Consider the following 19,177-nt stretch of genomic DNA (forward strand, 5'->3'; position numbering starts at 1 on the left):
GACAACGGAGGGAGAGAAAGAGAGAGAGAGAGAGAGAGATAGAAAACCATTTCGCTTTTCTTTTATACTTCGAGTTACTCCTATTTCCAGAGGGAGGCTCGTTCCTCTTTCCCATACCATATTGTTATTATATGAGAAACAGAGTGAAAAGGAGAAACACGCAAAGAAGAAAAAGACACACACACACACACATATATATATAGAAAAGCAAAAAGAGGAAAGATAGAAGATGGGAGGATAGCAGCATCCGTTTGGACCCTGTGTTGGGTCCACGCGCAAAGAAGAGAACAACAAGAGAGAAAGAGAGAAAGATATACAAGAGAATAGGAAAGAAAAGAGGGGTTTGTGGGTTTTGGTGTGGCACATCGGCGGCAACGGTGGTGGTTAGGATGCTTCAGATGGTTCTGAAATGCGGCATTGGCTTTATGCTTCTGGTACATAAATTTCGTTGGAATGGCTCGCGTATGAAGCCGGCGCCCACCGTTCTCTATCCCACCTGCCCCTTCACCCTCACGATACCCACCACTGTTCCGCGTCACATAAGTTTTTCTCGGTCTATGCACCCTCAACTGCTTCCTCCCTCTTTCTCTCTCTCCCTCTCTCTCTCTCTTTGTCTATCGTTTCTCTCTCGGTTTGGAATCCAAGCTACGTCTCTCACCCCTCGATCGTTCGTCTGTTTACAGAAATGTCACCGGTCTAGCGGAGACACGCGAAGAAATTGCTAAATTTATTACTTCTTCTTCGTTCCTTTTTCTCTGTTTGTTTCTTTCTCTCTCTCTTTCTCTTTCTCTTTCTCTTTCTTCCTTCTTTATCTCATTGAGCCGATGCACGATTAGTTCCAGTGTTCATGAGAAGAAACGAAGGAAGCATAGCTTGCAGTTGTAAGTAAGCAGCAACGTGTATATATCGTAAATCTTTTTACAGACGTATCGGTAGAATTGGCTTTTCAGTACCGTGCGATTCGTCGCGCGAATTATGGACCCATATTCGTACGCGTTATTCGATCGTTCTTACATTTTTTTTCCCCCCCTCTTTATTTCTTTCTTTCTCCACCACTTTTTTTTCCTCTTTTTTTTTCTTTACGTTATATCCGTAATACACATGGATTTTGTAATAGACGAAAGTTATTAGAGATAACGGATTACGTATTCATTTGTAAGTAAATTTATTGATCATATTATGTTTTTGTTATTAAAGTTAAAATTCTTCTTTAGAATTAGGATGATTTAAAACCGGATGTATTTTTTTTCATTCAATACAAAACGATGTGTTATTAGTTAAGGAGTAACATCTCTGTATATGAAAAGTGTCCGTCGAAATGCATTCAATTAGGATGGTGGCGCCACAGTAGCTTGAGAGTACATTTTGAAAAGAAGCGGCCAAATATTATTTAGAGTAGGATTGAGAAATCAACAAGGAACACACAAATTTTACAAGACAAATTTTATCCATAACTGTTTTGTTATTAACATACTTTTATCATACAATTAAATGATAAAAAATCAATAAACGTACTATTTACAGTTGATGAAATAAAATCACTCTGGCTACACGTTGTTTTCTCATAATAATTCTTTAAGGTTATATTTACTACATTATTACATATCTCGGCATACTTCAATTCGTTTACAATTGCTACATTCATACCATACCTTTTAAGTTCACTAGCGCCATTCTGGAAGATTTTGGAACTATTATTTATAGAAAACGTTGGACACTTTTTCACATTTTCTCTCTTAAGAGATGTTACTCCTCTGATTTGAAAGAAAATATTTCGTTAATTTTAACATCGACGGCAATGGCGGCAGTGGTTTAACGTTAAAAAAGATGAATGATTGATAATAATCGAATATCATGGAAAGATTTTGTTTTTTGTTTTTCCTGGTAAAGCTTGCTGTGCAGTGGGCGTGTTTGTTGGATGGTTGACCAGATAGGCGGCGCCTAGTTTAGGTGAGATCCCAATCCCTCGGGATCCTTTGATCGAGTTTAAGAAATTTTTACTTCGCGAGGTTTCTAAAAGCGGGCGGGGTTGTCGTTTTAAAAACTACAAAAAATAATACGATGAAAAAGAAGAAGAAGAAGAAGAAGAAGATGATGATGATGATGATGATGAAGATGATGATGAAAAAGAAGAAAGAAACAAACAAACATTTGTTTAAATTTAAACGATCCTGATGAGTCACGGCCGTAAATATCGAAGAATCGTTAATCTTTCGTTTCGGTCGTGACCGCTCGTTTACGTATAATGTATTCTCACCCTTGTTGTTAAGACAATCGAACCGAAAGAATTTTGAAAGTCAATCGTTGTTAAAAAGAAGAAGAAGAAGAAGAGAGGTGAAGGTATATAAAGGATGTTTTAAACGTCTATAAATAATAAAATAATCTATGAACAAAAAAGGATTTGTGTAAAATTTGTACTTTATTTAATTTCAAGATTTTTCACTTTGTACGAAAGGTTTTAGTTTATATTGCGATCAATTTACTTTTAGTACAAATGGAATATCATATTTTCCATTATATAATGTTAACAAAAATTATTATCGAAAAGTTTTGAAAAATATTGATCGATTATAAATTAATATCGAAAATAATTATAAAATTTGCGTTAATTATACACCATTGGTATTGTTTTCTATGTGAAAGTATAAATCGTACGAGAAAAATTTGTTGAATTTTTGTTATAATCTGAACACATTGTAGAAAATATTAAAGAAGGAAAAACACAGTGGGTTACTTTAGTAATTTTCGATGAAAAAAAAGGTCCTAAAAATTGTGGAAAAAAGGAGTGGATGCGAATTAGGTTGAAAGAAATATATATTAAGTTAGAGCTTGATATATATTTAAGGGATTAATTACATAGATATAAATCTTCGTTTTTCACAGCGTGAAACGTTCCTATTCTAATAGGGGTCGTGCGGTATATTTTCAAAGAAAATTGTAACGGTTCTTTTTGAATAGTTTAATATTATACAAAAAAAAAAAAAAACAAAAAAAAACACGTAGTTGAATTAATACAAAAGAATAAAATTTGTTAAATTTAAAAGGTGATGATATCAATATTTCCTAAACTTTCAACGATTATCATACTACACACACACATACACACACATATATTTTATACATAACATAAATATATTTTGTGTCCCCGCAAAAGTCGAAAATCATTAGTTGTGTAGTAAAAGGCATGCTGGGGGAAGGGATGGGGTTAAGTGGGGTGGGGTGGGGTGGGGTGAGAAGCGGACCACCTGAGACAAAAACGGAATGGGGAAACAAATTCGAGGAACAAATTCGTGATGATATGTCGGGTGTCCCGCGAGTTAGTCGTCGGTGGACCCTCTCACGGGCCACGCGGGTGATTCGGTCTCGTTCGTCCTGGAATGGGAAACCAGAGGAAGGAGGAGGAAGAGGAGGAGGAGAAGGAGGACCCCCCGAGGCGTTTGGACCGCCCCGAAAATATTTTTAATTTTATTACAGCCTGTAATATGGAAATTCTATGGTCGCGGTTATCAGGTGTGAATTGAATTATAGCGACTGCCGACGAGCCTTACCGTTATTTATATCCTCTCGAGAAAAAAACACGTTCCTACACACAGGTGACTTCTTTTCTTCTTATTCTTATTCCTATTTCTCATCTTGTTCTTTTTCATCTTATTCATAGTCTCTTTGCAAAAGAAAGTAAGAAACAGAGAAACTCTTTTTTCTTTTTTTTGTTCTTTCATGATTACTCTCGATGGTGATATGGGAAAAACACCTGGACGATGACAGTCTATAAAATTTCATACCATCTTCAATATACTACTAATTTGTTATTTATACACAAGAAAAAGAGAGAGAGAGAGAGAGAGAGAGAGAGAGAGAGAGAGAGAAACAGAGAATAAAAAAAGAATGATGGGGTGTGATGAGAGAAGATGAGGTTTTCTTTTATGGTCATGGATACAAATTTTGCTATCGATAGGTTAGGGTGGAGGGGTGGGGGGTTGGGGGCGGCTACTATAAGTCGATAAAGAAAAAAAAAAAAAATTGAAGAAAAAGAAGGAGGAACCATCAAAGAGTGTTCACGTCGTTGATGATTCAGAATATTTCGATGGAGAAAGAGAGAGAGAGAGAGAGAGAGAGGTTTTGTTCGAGTGGTAGTCACCGGAAGTGAAAAGAGATTCCATCGGTTCAAGGACCGCTTCTTATTCTTCGAAAGAGGTTTCACCGAAATACTCTCGCACCTTTCTCCTCTCATTCTCTTCGTAGATTATTTTTCTTAATTTTTTTTTTTTTTTGTTTCTTTTTTGATACATTCCAAAAGCAGCATCCTCGATGATATCTCGCGTCAGAATATATTAAATAGTAGAGAAGAAGTTGCTTAATGAATATTCCAATCCAATGTATTAATATATTATATAATATAACTCGAAAAGATGAATAAAACTCTCGTTCGTTTAATCGATTGTCAGAAATAGATTTCTATTATAAAAAAAAAAACAAAAAGGGATGTGATATACATTTGACCGATGTTAGTTAGCAATCATTTTGACTGTATTTTTTTTTTTTTTCTTAATTTTATACTCTTTATTATTTATTATTGTGATATTTAAAATTTAATAAACGTTATTTCAATTATTTTTCTATCAATGAAATTGTTACGTTTTATCAATTGTTTGTATCAGTTACACGATTCTTTTCTGTCGTTTTCAAGTAAGTCTTGGCTAAAAAAAAAAAGAAAAAAAAAACTTGTCACTGTTCATCGTCTTCTTTGACAAATTTGTAATACCTTATTGCAAAAGAAGTTTTATTTAAAAATAAGAAAAAAAAAAATAAAAAAAGAAAAGGGAAAGCGAGAAGAAAGAGATTATTCAGTTTGACTTAGTTGATGTCGGCTTTTCTAACGAATCTTAAAATCGCAGATAATCAGCTTTGAAGTTGAAATCGTGTTAGATTATTATCCTTTCCACGCGGGTGGTGAATCGATTTTTGAAAATGAGGGACTTTGCTTAGCTCGTACAGTCCTTCTATTCGTTATTCTCAAAATCACCTTGTCTGCGTGCCACGCGTACCAGGATTGATGGTTCCCCGATTCATTTTTTATCTGGTCGGTGAGAAGGAACGAGGTGAAAAGGGAGATTCCTGATCCTTGTATATTAAAGAAGGATACCAGCACCTGTAGGATTCTCCGTACAAACCTACACATTTTCTACAACCATTCTTTAATATATGTTCGTGTTACGTGTACGTGTAGTACGTGTGATTTGTTTTTTAACATAGAAAACACCTCGTAGAGGAACGTTTCGAAAAGTGATTTAGGTAAACCATTAATTTCTTTCCTTCCTTCCTTCCTTCCTTCCTTCCATTCTCTTCTTTCTTATTTTATGAACTTTCACGGATGTGATATTTAATTGGCACTTCTACTACTACTACTACTACTATTCTATGGTAAGGGGTCTTAGAAAATAGTCGAAATATTCTATTGAATGATATATTAGTTTGTAAATAATTTCACGATTTGACGAGGGGTTATTGAAGTTGAGGATACAAATGATACCTCCTCATATTATATGAGGATACAAAATTCACTCTTACTAACGTCCTGAAGAATTCTTTGAGAGTGCGTATAAAAAAAATTCTCGATTTATGTTAGGAAGTAAAATCTTTCGAACGATTTCTAACCATCGTCTAAACCGTAAGAAAGTACGCATAATAATACATTGTACTGAGATGTGTTCGGTGATGTTTTCTTTGGTATTACTTTCAGTACTACTATTGCTTTGAACGTAAAGTAAAACATCCTTGTCCACTGGATTTCTTACGGTTTAAGAACCATCGAATAAATATCAAACTAGAGAGAAAGAGAAAGAGAGAGAGAAAGAGAGATACACGTTGTTGAACGATATCGAAGATGTTTGTGCTGAAACTATTACGAACGATTTCTTGTTGACTTTTCTTTTGCATTTTTATTGTCAAATGAATCATTATATTTTCTATATCAAATGTGTAATTTAATTATATGAATATATGGAGAACTTTCTCGTTATATTTAAAAAAAAAAAAAAATATATATATATATATATTGTATCGATTTGTAAAAGTTATCGCGACAGAAATATATCATTTGTTTGTTGGTGATTATTATGTTGATCGGTCAATTTGATGATCGTGTTTTTGTTCTAGTCTATCACTCGTCGTAGAAAATTTACGTATAGAAACGTTTTCTCGTTCGAAAGGATGGGAGTTTAGGGGATAGGGAGGAAGGGGAAGGGGGAAGGGGGAGGGGGTTAAAATTCGTGTTGAATCACACGGAAAGGCCATATAGACTTTTATATGGGTGCTCCTAACTGATGTATGCGCAAACGTTGCCCGTATCCACTTACTTCCTCGTTTGGCAGAAGATTTCGAACGATTTAAAATAGGTCACTCTCTTACGATTCTCCTCTCGTCCTATTACAATTGAATGCGTACACAAGCGAATAAAAGGATGATAGAAAGAAGAGAATGGAATTGGTTAGATAAGGAACGCGAGTCGTGTCAGAAAACGTTTTCTTTCTTGAAATCGCGTCCGATCTTTGACGATTGCGTGGGAATCAACGATATATATATATATATACTTTAATGGTAGAAACGTAGAAGGTTGACCTTTCGAAGATGACATTCCTTTCATTGTGAAAACGGTTGAATCAGAACGTGACCTTTAGTAACACTGAAAATCTCTCTCTCTCTCTCTCTCTCTCTCATTCAATTTTCTTCCATCGCTTATGACATTTTGTTTGATTATTTATTGCCAATGAAACGATTAAACTGATCGGTCACTCGTAATAATATTTTACTTTTCAGAAATATACTGAAAAAATAAAAAAAAGATAATCATTGCGAAAGAACAAGACTGTTTTCTTCGTATATATATATATATGTATGTACGTACCATCATAAGTATGTGTAAGAAAAAAGATTATCGTTGAAGAGTTTTTTTCGGTATGTCAGTTTTAACCAAAATCATCGTATGTGCGCGTCGATTTTTAACTTGGTGGATCTTTTCTTGCTTTCTTTCTTTCTTTCTTTCTTTCTCTTGTGCGTGGTATTACAGCCCACTCGGTGCGAAAGCATGAAAGGGCACCCTTCATAAATATTTCCAATAAATACCAACGATATCTACCGTTGCCCAACCGCCCACGTAAACGCGAGTTTCTCTACCAAAAGATTCTTACGTTTCTCGACTGTGATCAAGTATTTTTTCAATATCGATGAAATGAAACTCCGAGAATGACCATTCGTCTATTAGCTTTTTCTTTCTTGTCCCTCTTCCTAGAAAACTGTTCCACCTCTATCATCCGATTTTCCCTTATATTCCTTTATTGAAAAGAAGAAGAAGAAGAAGAAGAAAAAGAAAGACATTTGAAAAAGAATATTCATGGAATTGCAACTTCCTGCCCGGGTGCTGCGGTAGGTCGGATCGAATCCGTCGATTTTAAGGATGCACAGTAAGGATTTTTAAGGGTCCAGTTAATGGTGGTGGTGGTGGTGGATACCTGCGATGAGATAGACGCGTGTCCTGAATGTATTTCGGGCTCATATGGAAAAAAAGAGGAAGATGAGAAGAAGGTGGAGCGAACGGTAGGGAACGGAACATAACAGAATGTTACGGAATGGAATGAAACGGTACGGTACGGTACGGTACGATACGATACGATACGATACGATACGGTACAGAACGGAACAGAACGGAACGGAAAGATGGAATAAGTGCATTTGGGGGTCTCGTCACAAAAGGCAAGTACAATGCGACCGCATCTCGTCCACCGATAATCCTGATTTAGACTTGGCCATATATTAGATTAAGGATCGTGAAATTGAATGGTGGAATCAGCGCCATGGAGGGAACGATTTAACTTCAAATCCCGTGCGAAAAATAAACTCCTTCGAAAAGGACTCGAACATGAGAGTCAGTCTAAGGTTGGCTCGGTAAATTTCACAGGTGGGCAGAAGAGATTTTGACTCGTTCGTTCTTCCTTCCATCTATCTCTTCTCTCTTTCTCTCTTTCTCTCTTTTCAATTCTTATTTTATCCTTGATTTTTCTTTCTTTTTCTTTTACTTTACTTTACTTTTCTTCTCTTCTTCGATCACGCGGTATTTCTCTCGTTCTCCGTTCGATTCATTAACCAAGGCGCCATTCCCGAGTCCTTTCCCAAAGGAGTGCCGTGCTTCTATCCCGAAGGAGGCTCGTAAATCTCCGTATTTACTTCGCGTACTTTCTCCTTCTCTTTCTCCCTTTCCCCCTTTCTGTTTTATTCTTTTTCTTATATTCAAAGCGTAAATACGTAAATCTTCGTTCGACCGTAGGACGGACGTCATCGTATCTCTTTCATCGTTATCATTCGCAACGTTCATTCATTTTTATCATCGATATTGCGCTTGATAACCGGCAAAAGCCACTTGAGTACTTTTATGATCGTTTTTTTTTTTAGTCACGTAATTAATCGTTTGTTTTTTTTTGTGTGTGGGTTCCCGTCAAGATGACTTAATTTTAGAAAACTTTCACTTTATTAATATATCTCTATTTATAATTAATATATTAATTATATTAGATATGTGAATAAATCAAGGAATTATATATATCTATGTTATTATTAAAATATTATCTATGCTAAATAATAATAATAATAATAATAATAATAATCACATATATACAATTAGTGTAAACATTTTATATGTATGAAGTTTTAACATTAATAAACAAAGTATATTTAAAGTAAGCTAATTTGTTAGTAAAGTTTACTTTTAAGGGGTTTTTTTTGGGTACACCATACGACAAGAAAAGTATCTCACGCCTAGTCAACGTCTCGGATTATTACGTTCGAACATGAAAGCGATAGGGCAACGGGGGCCCATTATTAATGCGACCGATACTCATTCCGTACTCATCCGTAGATACGATCTCTCCGCCCAGCCAATCGGATCGCGCGGTCTAAACCCGTAATTACCATTAGCCCACCCATAGCGGGTGCTATGCTAAGGTAAGAAGAGGACTTTAAAGGAGGGGAAACTTTCAATTTACGTGCCCCTCTCGACGATGATTCTCGGTGAGCTTCGTTTTACACGCGTCTCTTTTTAGTCACTTATAAATTCAACGAATATGATTAGACGTTAGATAATGAACAAATTAATGATGCCTTTTTCTAAATAATATAGATTTATTTATTACTATTTGTACACGATACTCTGATAATAATATAGGGCTTGATATATATTAACATTGGATAAACGTTGCTACAATATTTAATATCATTTCTATATGTTATTAGGGTGAACCAAGAGTTTGAGATGTTTTCTTTTTTTAATAATATTTTCAATGTAAATTTTACAAAAATAATTCATTGTGCAGTTTTTTCAAGGTAAAATTCCGACATAATAAACGCACGAATTTTTTTTCTTTTCTTTTTACCCTAAAAATATAATTTTATTTATAATAAATAAATATTATTATTATTTTTTTTATATTAATTAATTAATTTATTTTTTTCGATATAACATATTTTGTACACCTATCTTAGTTTTTGTATAATATAGTGTTCTGAAAACATGTGTAAAAATAATGACAACTTGTTACTTGACGATAATACCTAATGCGAATATCATCATTTCCCTTGATTAGTAATATTTGAAAAAGATTTAAATGTATCATTAAAACATTAGTAGGTTTACAACGTATAGTCAAAGTCATTTCGAATATCTTCAAAAGAAAAAGAAAAGAAAAGAAAAGTATTAAGATACTTCGAAGATACAACATCATTTTAAATCGTGTAAAATACGATGATTAATAACGTGCCATGGGTTATATCATACGACTGTTAGTCTTATTAGTTCTCGAAAGGATATCACGTGCGAAGGTGTGTATCGAAGAAAATCGCTGGATCATCATTCTCTGGTTTATTTCGGAAGCGTGCCTTTGACTCCTTGTGTGTGATTATCGGCATGGTCACGTATCGTTATCCACCACGAGATTTTTGGGCCAATCAATCAAGCGAAAAAAAAAAAAGAGAGAGAGAGAGAGAAAAGAGATGCATCCCGATCTACTACCAACACAGAAACGAACGCATGCATTCGTGCGTTTCGTGTTGCATTCTCGCGCCATTAATTATCGTTGCCTGCACGGATGACTCGCATTTTATTACTTCGTTGGTAACAACTTTAATGCATTAGGTAGACTCGATTATATATATATATATATATATATTTGTGAAAAACAGAGTCATCTAAAGTGATCATCTGTTTTTACATCTTTCTCGAGATATATTATAAAATTTGGATATGTAAATATTATTATATACTAATTCGATCATTTTTTATAACATTTTTAACACATTGTTGATCGATAATGTTATATGCCAAATTTATCTGACGAATTATTTCATAATTAATATCTTATCTGTTGTTAGATTTTTATATCGATGATTCTAAATATATAATATATTATTTATTAGAAATTAATTATTTTATTTTATTTTATTTTTTTTTTTGAAGAAATATTACAAATATATGAAATTATTAATTAATTATTTAATAACAAATTACAAATCTATCAATATATACAAAAGGCGTAAATATACATAGGCCCTATGTATTTTTTTTACTACAACACCTTTATTACTGTATTACCGATTAATTTAACATGGAATTTATTGTAACATGTAACATAGCAATTAAATATTGGCAATTATTTCAATGTCGTTTAGTTAATTGCTTTTATATTTGAAATTCATCTATTTTAATTTTATTCGTTCATTATAGTTTTATTATTTTTAATAATTAGGGTTAAAATTATTAACAAAAATATCCGATTAAAGTTATTATACTTCTGTGTTACAGTTATAAATTTTGTATTTTTTTCTGTTATATTTAAATTACCGATTATTATTGAAGTAATGCACAAAATAAATCAATTAAATTAAAATAGCTTAAAAAATTGCTGAAAAAAAAATTTTTTAAAATCCATATTTTTATTTTATTTGCTATTATTATCTGTTTTGATCAAAGTAGTCAATGGAAAAATAGTCGCAGTGACTGACATGCGAAAATCACAAGCGCCATTCATATTAATGGATTGGTTCGAGATCGCGCACGCAGTCAAAGGGTTAACGTAATTAATTTTGTGATCGATCGACAATGCGTTAAACAAGAGAATCACACACACACACACACACACATTGTTATTTTTACAAACATACTAACTAGATTATGTGTTTTTTGTTTTCTGTTTCAGGCTATTGTTCAGAACGTAAAGCCCGAGGAAAGGTGAGTTTTATTAAGAGTAACGAGAAAGGGTGAATTTGTATCTCTTAAGCGTTAAATTTCGAATGAATTAGTGGAACGAAAATAAAATGAAAGAATGGAAGAAAGAAAGAAAGAAAGAAAGAGATAAAGAAAATAGAAAGAAATGAAGATGTTGGCGAGCGTTTTAATGTTTAATTCTTCGCGTAGATTCTCTCACTTTTTTTTTTTTGTTTTTTTTTCGGAGAATATAAATCTCCGTCGAATCGTATTAAACCTTTAGTTCTCGTAATATATCTAGAATCGAAACGATTCTCTTTGCCGATAAATTCCGCACCACCTTCTTTTAATAACTTCGGGAACGCTTACGACCCCAAACGAGAGAAGAAAAAAAGAGAGAGAAAGATAGAAAGAACAAGAGAGAGAGAGAGAAAGCGAGAATGAAAGAGAAAGAAAGAAAGAAAGAAAGAGAATAAAAAAAAAAGAGAGGGTTGTTTATTTATTGGGGTTCGTTCAGTTTCGTTTTCGTCCGCGTCCGAGAGACAAAGCGTTTGGGGCCCGTGCTCGATGTATAAAAGACAGTATAACAGAACCCGTATGCACCTGAAGAGAGAGTGTGAGAGAGAGAATGAGAGAGAGAGAGAGAGAGAGAGAGAGACACTATCTCAGAAGCTTTTTGATATATCGAAGGGAATGGTGAAACTATTTGGGCCGACACCCCCGCCTTAATCCGGCCCCTTTTATTTTTGTCGGTATCCACCATGAGAAATCCCTTTCCAGCTGCGATATATCATCGAGTCGTCGTACTTGTCGTCTTCGTGAGCCCTTTCTCTCTCTCCCCGTTCCTCTCCCTTTTTTTTTTTTTTGTTCTTTTTTATTTCTATATATCTATCTATCTATCTATCTGTTTAACTATTTATCTATTTATCTGTTTTCTTTTTTTTTTTTTTTTCGCGTTTTCGAAGAACAATTTTGTTGGACGACTTGTATGCATCGATATTCGTGTGTGAAATTTAAGGACGTATTTCTTTGTGTACGTATGTACATTTGTGCGGACGAGAGTGTGTATGTGTGTGTATGTGTGTGTATTTTGCGATTGACAAAGTAGGAAGACATCGTTTCCATTTTACGACGATACGATGCGATGTAATGCATCCGTTTACGATGATATCAATAAATCGAAACATTCACATTTATAATATACAAATGCATATATTATTCGTTATTACAGATTCACGGCGTCGATGATTTTGCAAGCATATCCGCGGCTCAAATTCATCGTAGATCTTACTAATACAGATCGTTACTATGACAAATCGGTAAGTGAATGATTATTTTTGTTCAATTTATTTTCACAAAGGATTGTTGATTTCATTACGATTATTTACGACGAGATTATTTACGTTGGAAATATTATTTTGTCTTACTACGTTCGCCGAAAAGTAATTAAATTCTATTTTCATTTCTATTTCGATGAGATAATTACAGTTACTTAATTTTATTTACTCATTATTTCAAAAAAAAAAAAAATAACATCAATAATAGTGTGTAAAAAGGATTGAAAAAAATGATGCAAACATATTTTTCTCATTAAAAATGTCTTTATTTGTAACTTAGATTAGACTAACGTACTACGTTATTTTTAATGACTTTAGGATAAAAGTATATAAATGATTTTTGATAATTTTACGTTACAATTGAATAATTGAATAATTATAAAATTTTTTTTCAAATCTAATTAAGAAATACCTTGTGTTGTTTTAATTTAAAATGATCGAAATAATATCAAATTAACGATTAAAATAATAACAAATATGATTGGATTTTGATTTGACATTGGATAAAGGAAAGAAAAAATAAAACGAAAAAAAAAGAAGAAGAAGAAGATGAAAAAAAAAAAAATAGGAAATATTAAAAAGAAAAATTAAATAAGAATTTTTGAACATTTAAATAAATTGTTACCCCGAATAAGTAGACGTCTTTTCTTCTTCTTGTCTCTCGCGAAGGAGTAGCCGTCACCTGCTGCCACATTCCTTGATCAGTTAGATATCCAGAAGGAACGTCTCTCTCTCTCTCTCTTTTTTTTGGACACACTCAGTTTGGTTCTCTCTTATCCCCCTTTATCTATCGTTCTTTTTTTTCAAGTTACTCTTTCTCTTTCTATCTTTCACCTATCCTCGCTCTTTCACGTTTGTCCCTCCCACCTTTCTTTCTTCCCCCCTCCCTCCCTTCCTTCCTTCCTTCTTTCCTTCCCCTTTCTCATCCTCCTTCTACTCTATTCTTCTCCGATTTCAAACGACTGATATTACAGCAGGATCAGTTCAGACTTTATTAAGCATTTAGGAACAAAACGGAACGAGAACGTTCGAAAGAGAGAGGGTTGTTGGGTTCCAATTAATTTCTTTTAGACTCGGTTGGAAAACGAGTTAATGAACTTATTATTAGATTTTGTTTTGTTTGATGTGTGAAGGGGGAGGGGACCCAAAAGAGGAATAGTAATCGCGATTGTTGTTACTGTTGTTGTTAATGTTGCTTGCTACCTTGCTTGTTTACGAGAAGAGAAAGGGGGGTGGGTGGGATATTATTGATCGAGAAATTGTTGTCGTTGACTCGGATGATCTGTTAGTTGAACGAAGAACACAATTTGGTACGGGTATTTTTTCTGGGTCAGACCTGTCACGATCGGTGGACCGATCAATTATATTAATAAGTCCGTGGCTGAGAATCTTGTTTCGATTTTCGTTTCCAATTCTTCTCTCTCTCTCTCTCTCTCTCTCTCTCTCTGTCCTTCTTTTTTATTTTCCTTCGATGTTTTGTTTTTATTTTATTTTGATTTTGATTTTGATTTTGATTTTAAACGATAGTTATAGTTAAGCATCGAGCGAAATAATAAGAAATATTTAACCCATTAGCCGTCAATGTTCTTATTATTGGGTAGACATTTTTTCCAAATGTTTGTTCTTTCAATAATTGCAATTACAAAATGAGATATATATATATATAGTCGTTGAAATAATGTAATTCATACACCATCGCGTGTTTCATATTTTAATGAAAACAATTACGGTACAAAAGTTTCAGTTAATTATTAGGAAAATCATTATACATTTAATTTAATGTAATTTTTGTATTTTTGTATTTTTGTATTGTGGCGAGTAAAATGGGTTGAGAGAACAGTGTTGTGCGTACAGTGGATTAACATCAATCGGTACCGCAATAGTTAAGAACAATTAAATTAATCTACCGTAACATTAGGATGTCACCCACGCCTAATTAGAACACATTATACATAATGAAGTTCGGTTCTTTTTATAATAGCTCTAATCGTCTATCATCTTTTACTAATGAGATTATTTCGACTAAATCATTTTGAATTAAAACAAAGGTGGATAGTGTATAATATAATAATGTAGTTTTTTTTTTTGTAAAGTTTAATCTATTTGTGTATGAATAGAAAACACTCGTACGTATTTATTTACATTGGAAATGTTTTTTCAATGTCTAGATTGGTCTAATGAGTTTGTCACTTTGCTGTTAGTGATAGAGAGAACAAAAAAAGAAAAAAGAAGAAGAAGAAAATTAGGTGGACTACTCTTGAATGCAGCCATTAGGATATTATACCCACCTAGGTGGATAGGATTTCTAATGTTCAAATAAGAAAAATTAGAAAGATCGATTATAACGACGTGATCCGTCATTGGGACACTGAGAGTGATAACTGTTGCCCGATATCGTTTATAACGGGTTTAGGTTACGACAACCTGTGGCTGGGTTTTCTGGAGAACGCAGACGAAGAGTGAAGAAAAAAAATGAGAGAGTGAGACACGGACAGGAGGATAGATAGACGGAAAGGATGAAAGTAAAAAAAAAAAATAAGAAATAAAAAATAAAAAAAAAGGACAATCAAAAAACAAGATGTTACGTTTCTTTCATTTCGAATTTTTCACAGAATTTGGACAGAGAAACTTACCAATACTCGATTATAATAATACCTTGTAGAATATAATTGATTTAAATGATGAAATATCTAACTGTCGTGCAAACAGTTTCCATCTTCTTATTGTGTTTTTTGTTTTATTTTTATCGTTAAATTCATTTTAAATGTAATTCACGTGAGATAATATATTTCGTGGCTTGTGTTAAATCTAACGTATCAAAATGAAGTATAAATAATTACGTTAAGCGAGAACATATCACGAGGCGAGATAATAGAGAGAGGTTCATGAATATTTATATCATTTTGTCTACTCTCTCTCTCTCTCTCTCTCTCTCTCTCTCTTTTTCTTTTTATTTATTTTTTCTTACTTTTAGTTAGTTAGTTAGTTCACCGTAGGAGAATAATCTTTCTAGTCTCGATGATATTAACTCGACTTCAAATAAATAAATATCTACGAACACCCATGAAGAAGATTGTTCCGTTCACATTTCGTTCGATTCATCGGTAACGTTTTTTAAAATATTTTGTGTTTTTTTTTTCTTTCTCTCTCTCATTCCCGTACAAGAACCATCCATCCATCCATCCATCGATTCTTTTTCCTTTTTTTTTTACATTTAACTTTCAAAATTTCCCCATCGACGTACAAAAGGTTCATATATAGCGGTAACACCGAGCCCTCCCTCCTCTAACTCTTCAGACCCGTGTAATTATTCATACTATTCAAAAATTGAAGACTCTCCGACGTAATAATTAGGGAAGATAATGAATATAATCTAAAGAGAGAATTTAGGAGATAAAATGTTAAACGTTCCTATTGGTAGGTGCGAATTTTCTATAACGTATATCTTCTTCTCTTCGTTTGCTTATGAATAAACATGAGATCAATTTTTATATTTCATTTATATTATCCATCTCCATCTCTCTCTCGATGTGTTTTATTTTTCTTCTTTTTGTTTTTGTTTTGTTTTAGGAATTCACTAGTGCCGGAGTCAAGCATACAAAAATAACAATACCTGGGAAGAAAGTACCATCGTTAAATTCTGTCATGAAGTAAGTACAAAAACTGATGCAATTCTTTGCATTATTATTATTTTCTTTTTTGTTTTTTGTTTTCTTATGCAAATAATTAATACTTTCGTTAATATTATTTGTTTAAATTGGTATTTGGAAAATCTCTGTATGATTATTTATTATTTTCTGTTTTATTAATATAATGATCATTAATGTTTAATTTTATTCTAACAAAATATTGGATATATATTCAAAATTAACATACTTTATATTATCACTGAATATCTTTTACAATTCATTTCTTCATTGATTTTATCTTATATTTAATATAAATATCAATGAATGTTTATAGAATAAAATGATCATCCTATGTTACATATTGCAAACTTATAAAGTAACAAACAATTAAATTAAACATAAACCAGACCCCCCTTCTTCTTCCTTTAGACACCCATTTCTTATCAATTTTTCATTTCATCTGACCTTTTTTTTTACTTTATTTTTTTTTTTATTACTTTTGCATTTAACGAACTAGTCGATCTATTATCGCATCTATCGATGTATTTTGCTGAGGAACAGAATTCTGAGTAAGTAAAATACGATAACAACCTGTACCCAAGAGGTAGAACTAAGCGCCACAGGTAGCATCTTCGTGTCCTGGTAAACTTTCCTTGAAGAGAGTAAGGAAAGAGGAGGAGGAGGAGGAGGAGGAGGAGGTGTAGAGACCATGTCGTAGTGGCATATATAGGACGGTTTGTTATATATATACCTGGTGTGTTGTAGCCGCCCTCGGCGATCTAACCGACTTACAGGCGTTTATACGACACCAAAGCCCCCTCCTACCACCCCCTACCAGACGTTTAGTTTAGTTTAGTTTAAAGTTCTCGTTTCGTTTTGTTTCGTTGTACTTGCTTTCACGAACGATGAGATTGCAGGGCCATCTAGTTTTAATGCTAATCGTATTTCACGTTTGCCAACTTTGCTGCAGGATATTTCGAATTGCGTGTCTACCTCTCTCCGCCCCCATTCTCAAGGCCGATTCTTCTTTCGGATCTATCGATCGTTAAAAAATCTTCTCAATCTTTTATATACCTTCTCATATTTATTTATTTTTTTTTTTCTTTGATGTTTGTTTTTATCTGAAGAAGAAGAAGAAGAAGCTTTTTTTTCTTTTTCTCTCTCTCATCATCGAGCTTCCGTGTAAGCTCTTTCAATCCGTTGTCGAAGGACAACGACGAGAGTTCGGTAACAAAAATTATAGTCTTTAATTTATCGTCGTCGGTTCTTCTTCTCCCCCTCGATATTTTCGACCACTAAATTAGGTCGTAAAATGTTTGCTATATAGTCAAGAATCGTATTACACTCCACGTATTTTGGTGAATACCATTGGAGGAGAGGAGAGATAGGTCGTGCACGCGAACGCTAGTAGTAATTCGTTTAGTTATGGTTCGGTCTTGTTCACGAAATTCTACGTCGAATAAATTTTTTTTTTTTTTTGGCAACAACGAAGAGAGAGAGAGAGAGAGAGAAAGAGAGAAAAAGAAAGATCGTATCGATCGTTTTAAGGTGTCGGCGAACTTTCGATTTTCGCACGCGCGCATATATACATATATGTGTGTATGTGGGTGTGTTGCAAACATTACGTGTACACTCACCTGTATACGTGGTGCACGTGTGGTACACTTGTATATTATACATATATGTATACATACACATGTGCACACGTTATATCGAAAGACACTTCCTCTTTCTCGGTCACGTTAGACCACGGGTTTTTCCGCGTGGTGCGCTCAGCATGCGAGGAAGGAGCACCGAACTGGCACTTTGGTCCAGGACTGTTAATTAACCGCAGTAAACGTCCGATGATTTACAGAACGTCGCGAACCTGGCGCTCGCAAAGCTCCTTGCATGTATATATATATATATACTTGTAGTATTATATGCATCTACATATGCATATATGCAATGTTTTTCTTTTTTATTCTTTTTTGTTTTGGTTTTTTTTAATTTTTGTTCTTTTCCTTTTATCTTCTTTTCAACTCGGATGCCACGCAATGGGGGGGAACGGGAACGTATTGGAAGATACTATATCGACGTCGACTTATGTACGTGAATCGTGCCATTTATAAAGACGACACCGCGATATTAACATCGTTCGAAAAGAGCGTTAACATTTTATCCCTCTTTTTCCTCTCTCTCTCTCTCTTAGTTAGAGTTAGAACAACACAGTCAAAGGATTAATAAAGTATAATTAATAATAATTATAAAATTCTTTTTTTTTTTCTTAAATAATTTTGATATGACAAGATTCAGAAGAATAATCAATACGCAAGAAAAACAACATTACATTATTCGCATTCAAACTGTAACTTGTATCAAACGCATGTATGCTTTCGTAGTACTCAAAAGATTAAACAAAATGAAATAAAGAAAAATAATCAAAAGATAAAGTAATACATTAATAAAAGATTGTGAAAGATTGATGATATTTTTCGAAAATGTTTATGTTCGTTTAATATTTAACGAAATAAAGGATCGATGATAGATCGAACGGTATCGATCAAGCTCATCGATCTATTTGAACGAGGGTGGCAAAGGAAAATAGAATGACGTCAAGTTTGCAGCTTGATGCTTACGCTTCGCGTAATTAATGGTATCCTTGATAAGGATCGGATCGTGGTTACATTTTACTTTCACGATTGAAATGAGGAATAATGGAAGTCGGTTGTGATGAGAGGTGTAAACTAGGCGCCACTTACAATAATATCCTAGATATCCTTGAACTCTGAAATATCATGAGAGATGAGTGAACAAGATGGACACAAATAAAAATGTGAGGAGTGAGAGTGTGTGAGAGAGAGAAAATTTATAATGTAAGGTTGTAAAAATTGACGCTTAAAAGCGTCTAAGGATTAGTATTATTTTTAACATATCGTATTATTTCCTGTTTGTGTATAGAAATTCTAGTATCATGATCATAA

The 19,177-nt window shown here is 33.5% G+C and overlaps 1 protein-coding gene across 1 annotated transcript in view; it reads left to right on the plus strand.

The window, feature by feature from the left end:
• Window positions 1–19,177, plus strand: part of LOC107064841 (uncharacterized) — a 54,577-nt gene that overhangs the window by 11,882 nt on the left and 23,518 nt on the right. Inside the window, 3 exon segments of the mRNA XM_015317925.2 lie at window positions 11,241–11,272; window positions 12,480–12,567; window positions 16,156–16,235. Of these exon segments, the coding sequence (XP_015173411.2) occupies window positions 11,241–11,272; window positions 12,480–12,567; window positions 16,156–16,235 (200 nt within the window).

This window comes from Polistes dominula, unplaced genomic scaffold (genome assembly GCF_049000335.1).
Source record: "Polistes dominula isolate Pdom_NZ unplaced genomic scaffold, Pdom_raw_medaka contig_373, whole genome shotgun sequence".
Classification (NCBI taxonomy): domain Eukaryota; kingdom Metazoa; phylum Arthropoda; class Insecta; order Hymenoptera; family Vespidae; genus Polistes; species Polistes dominula.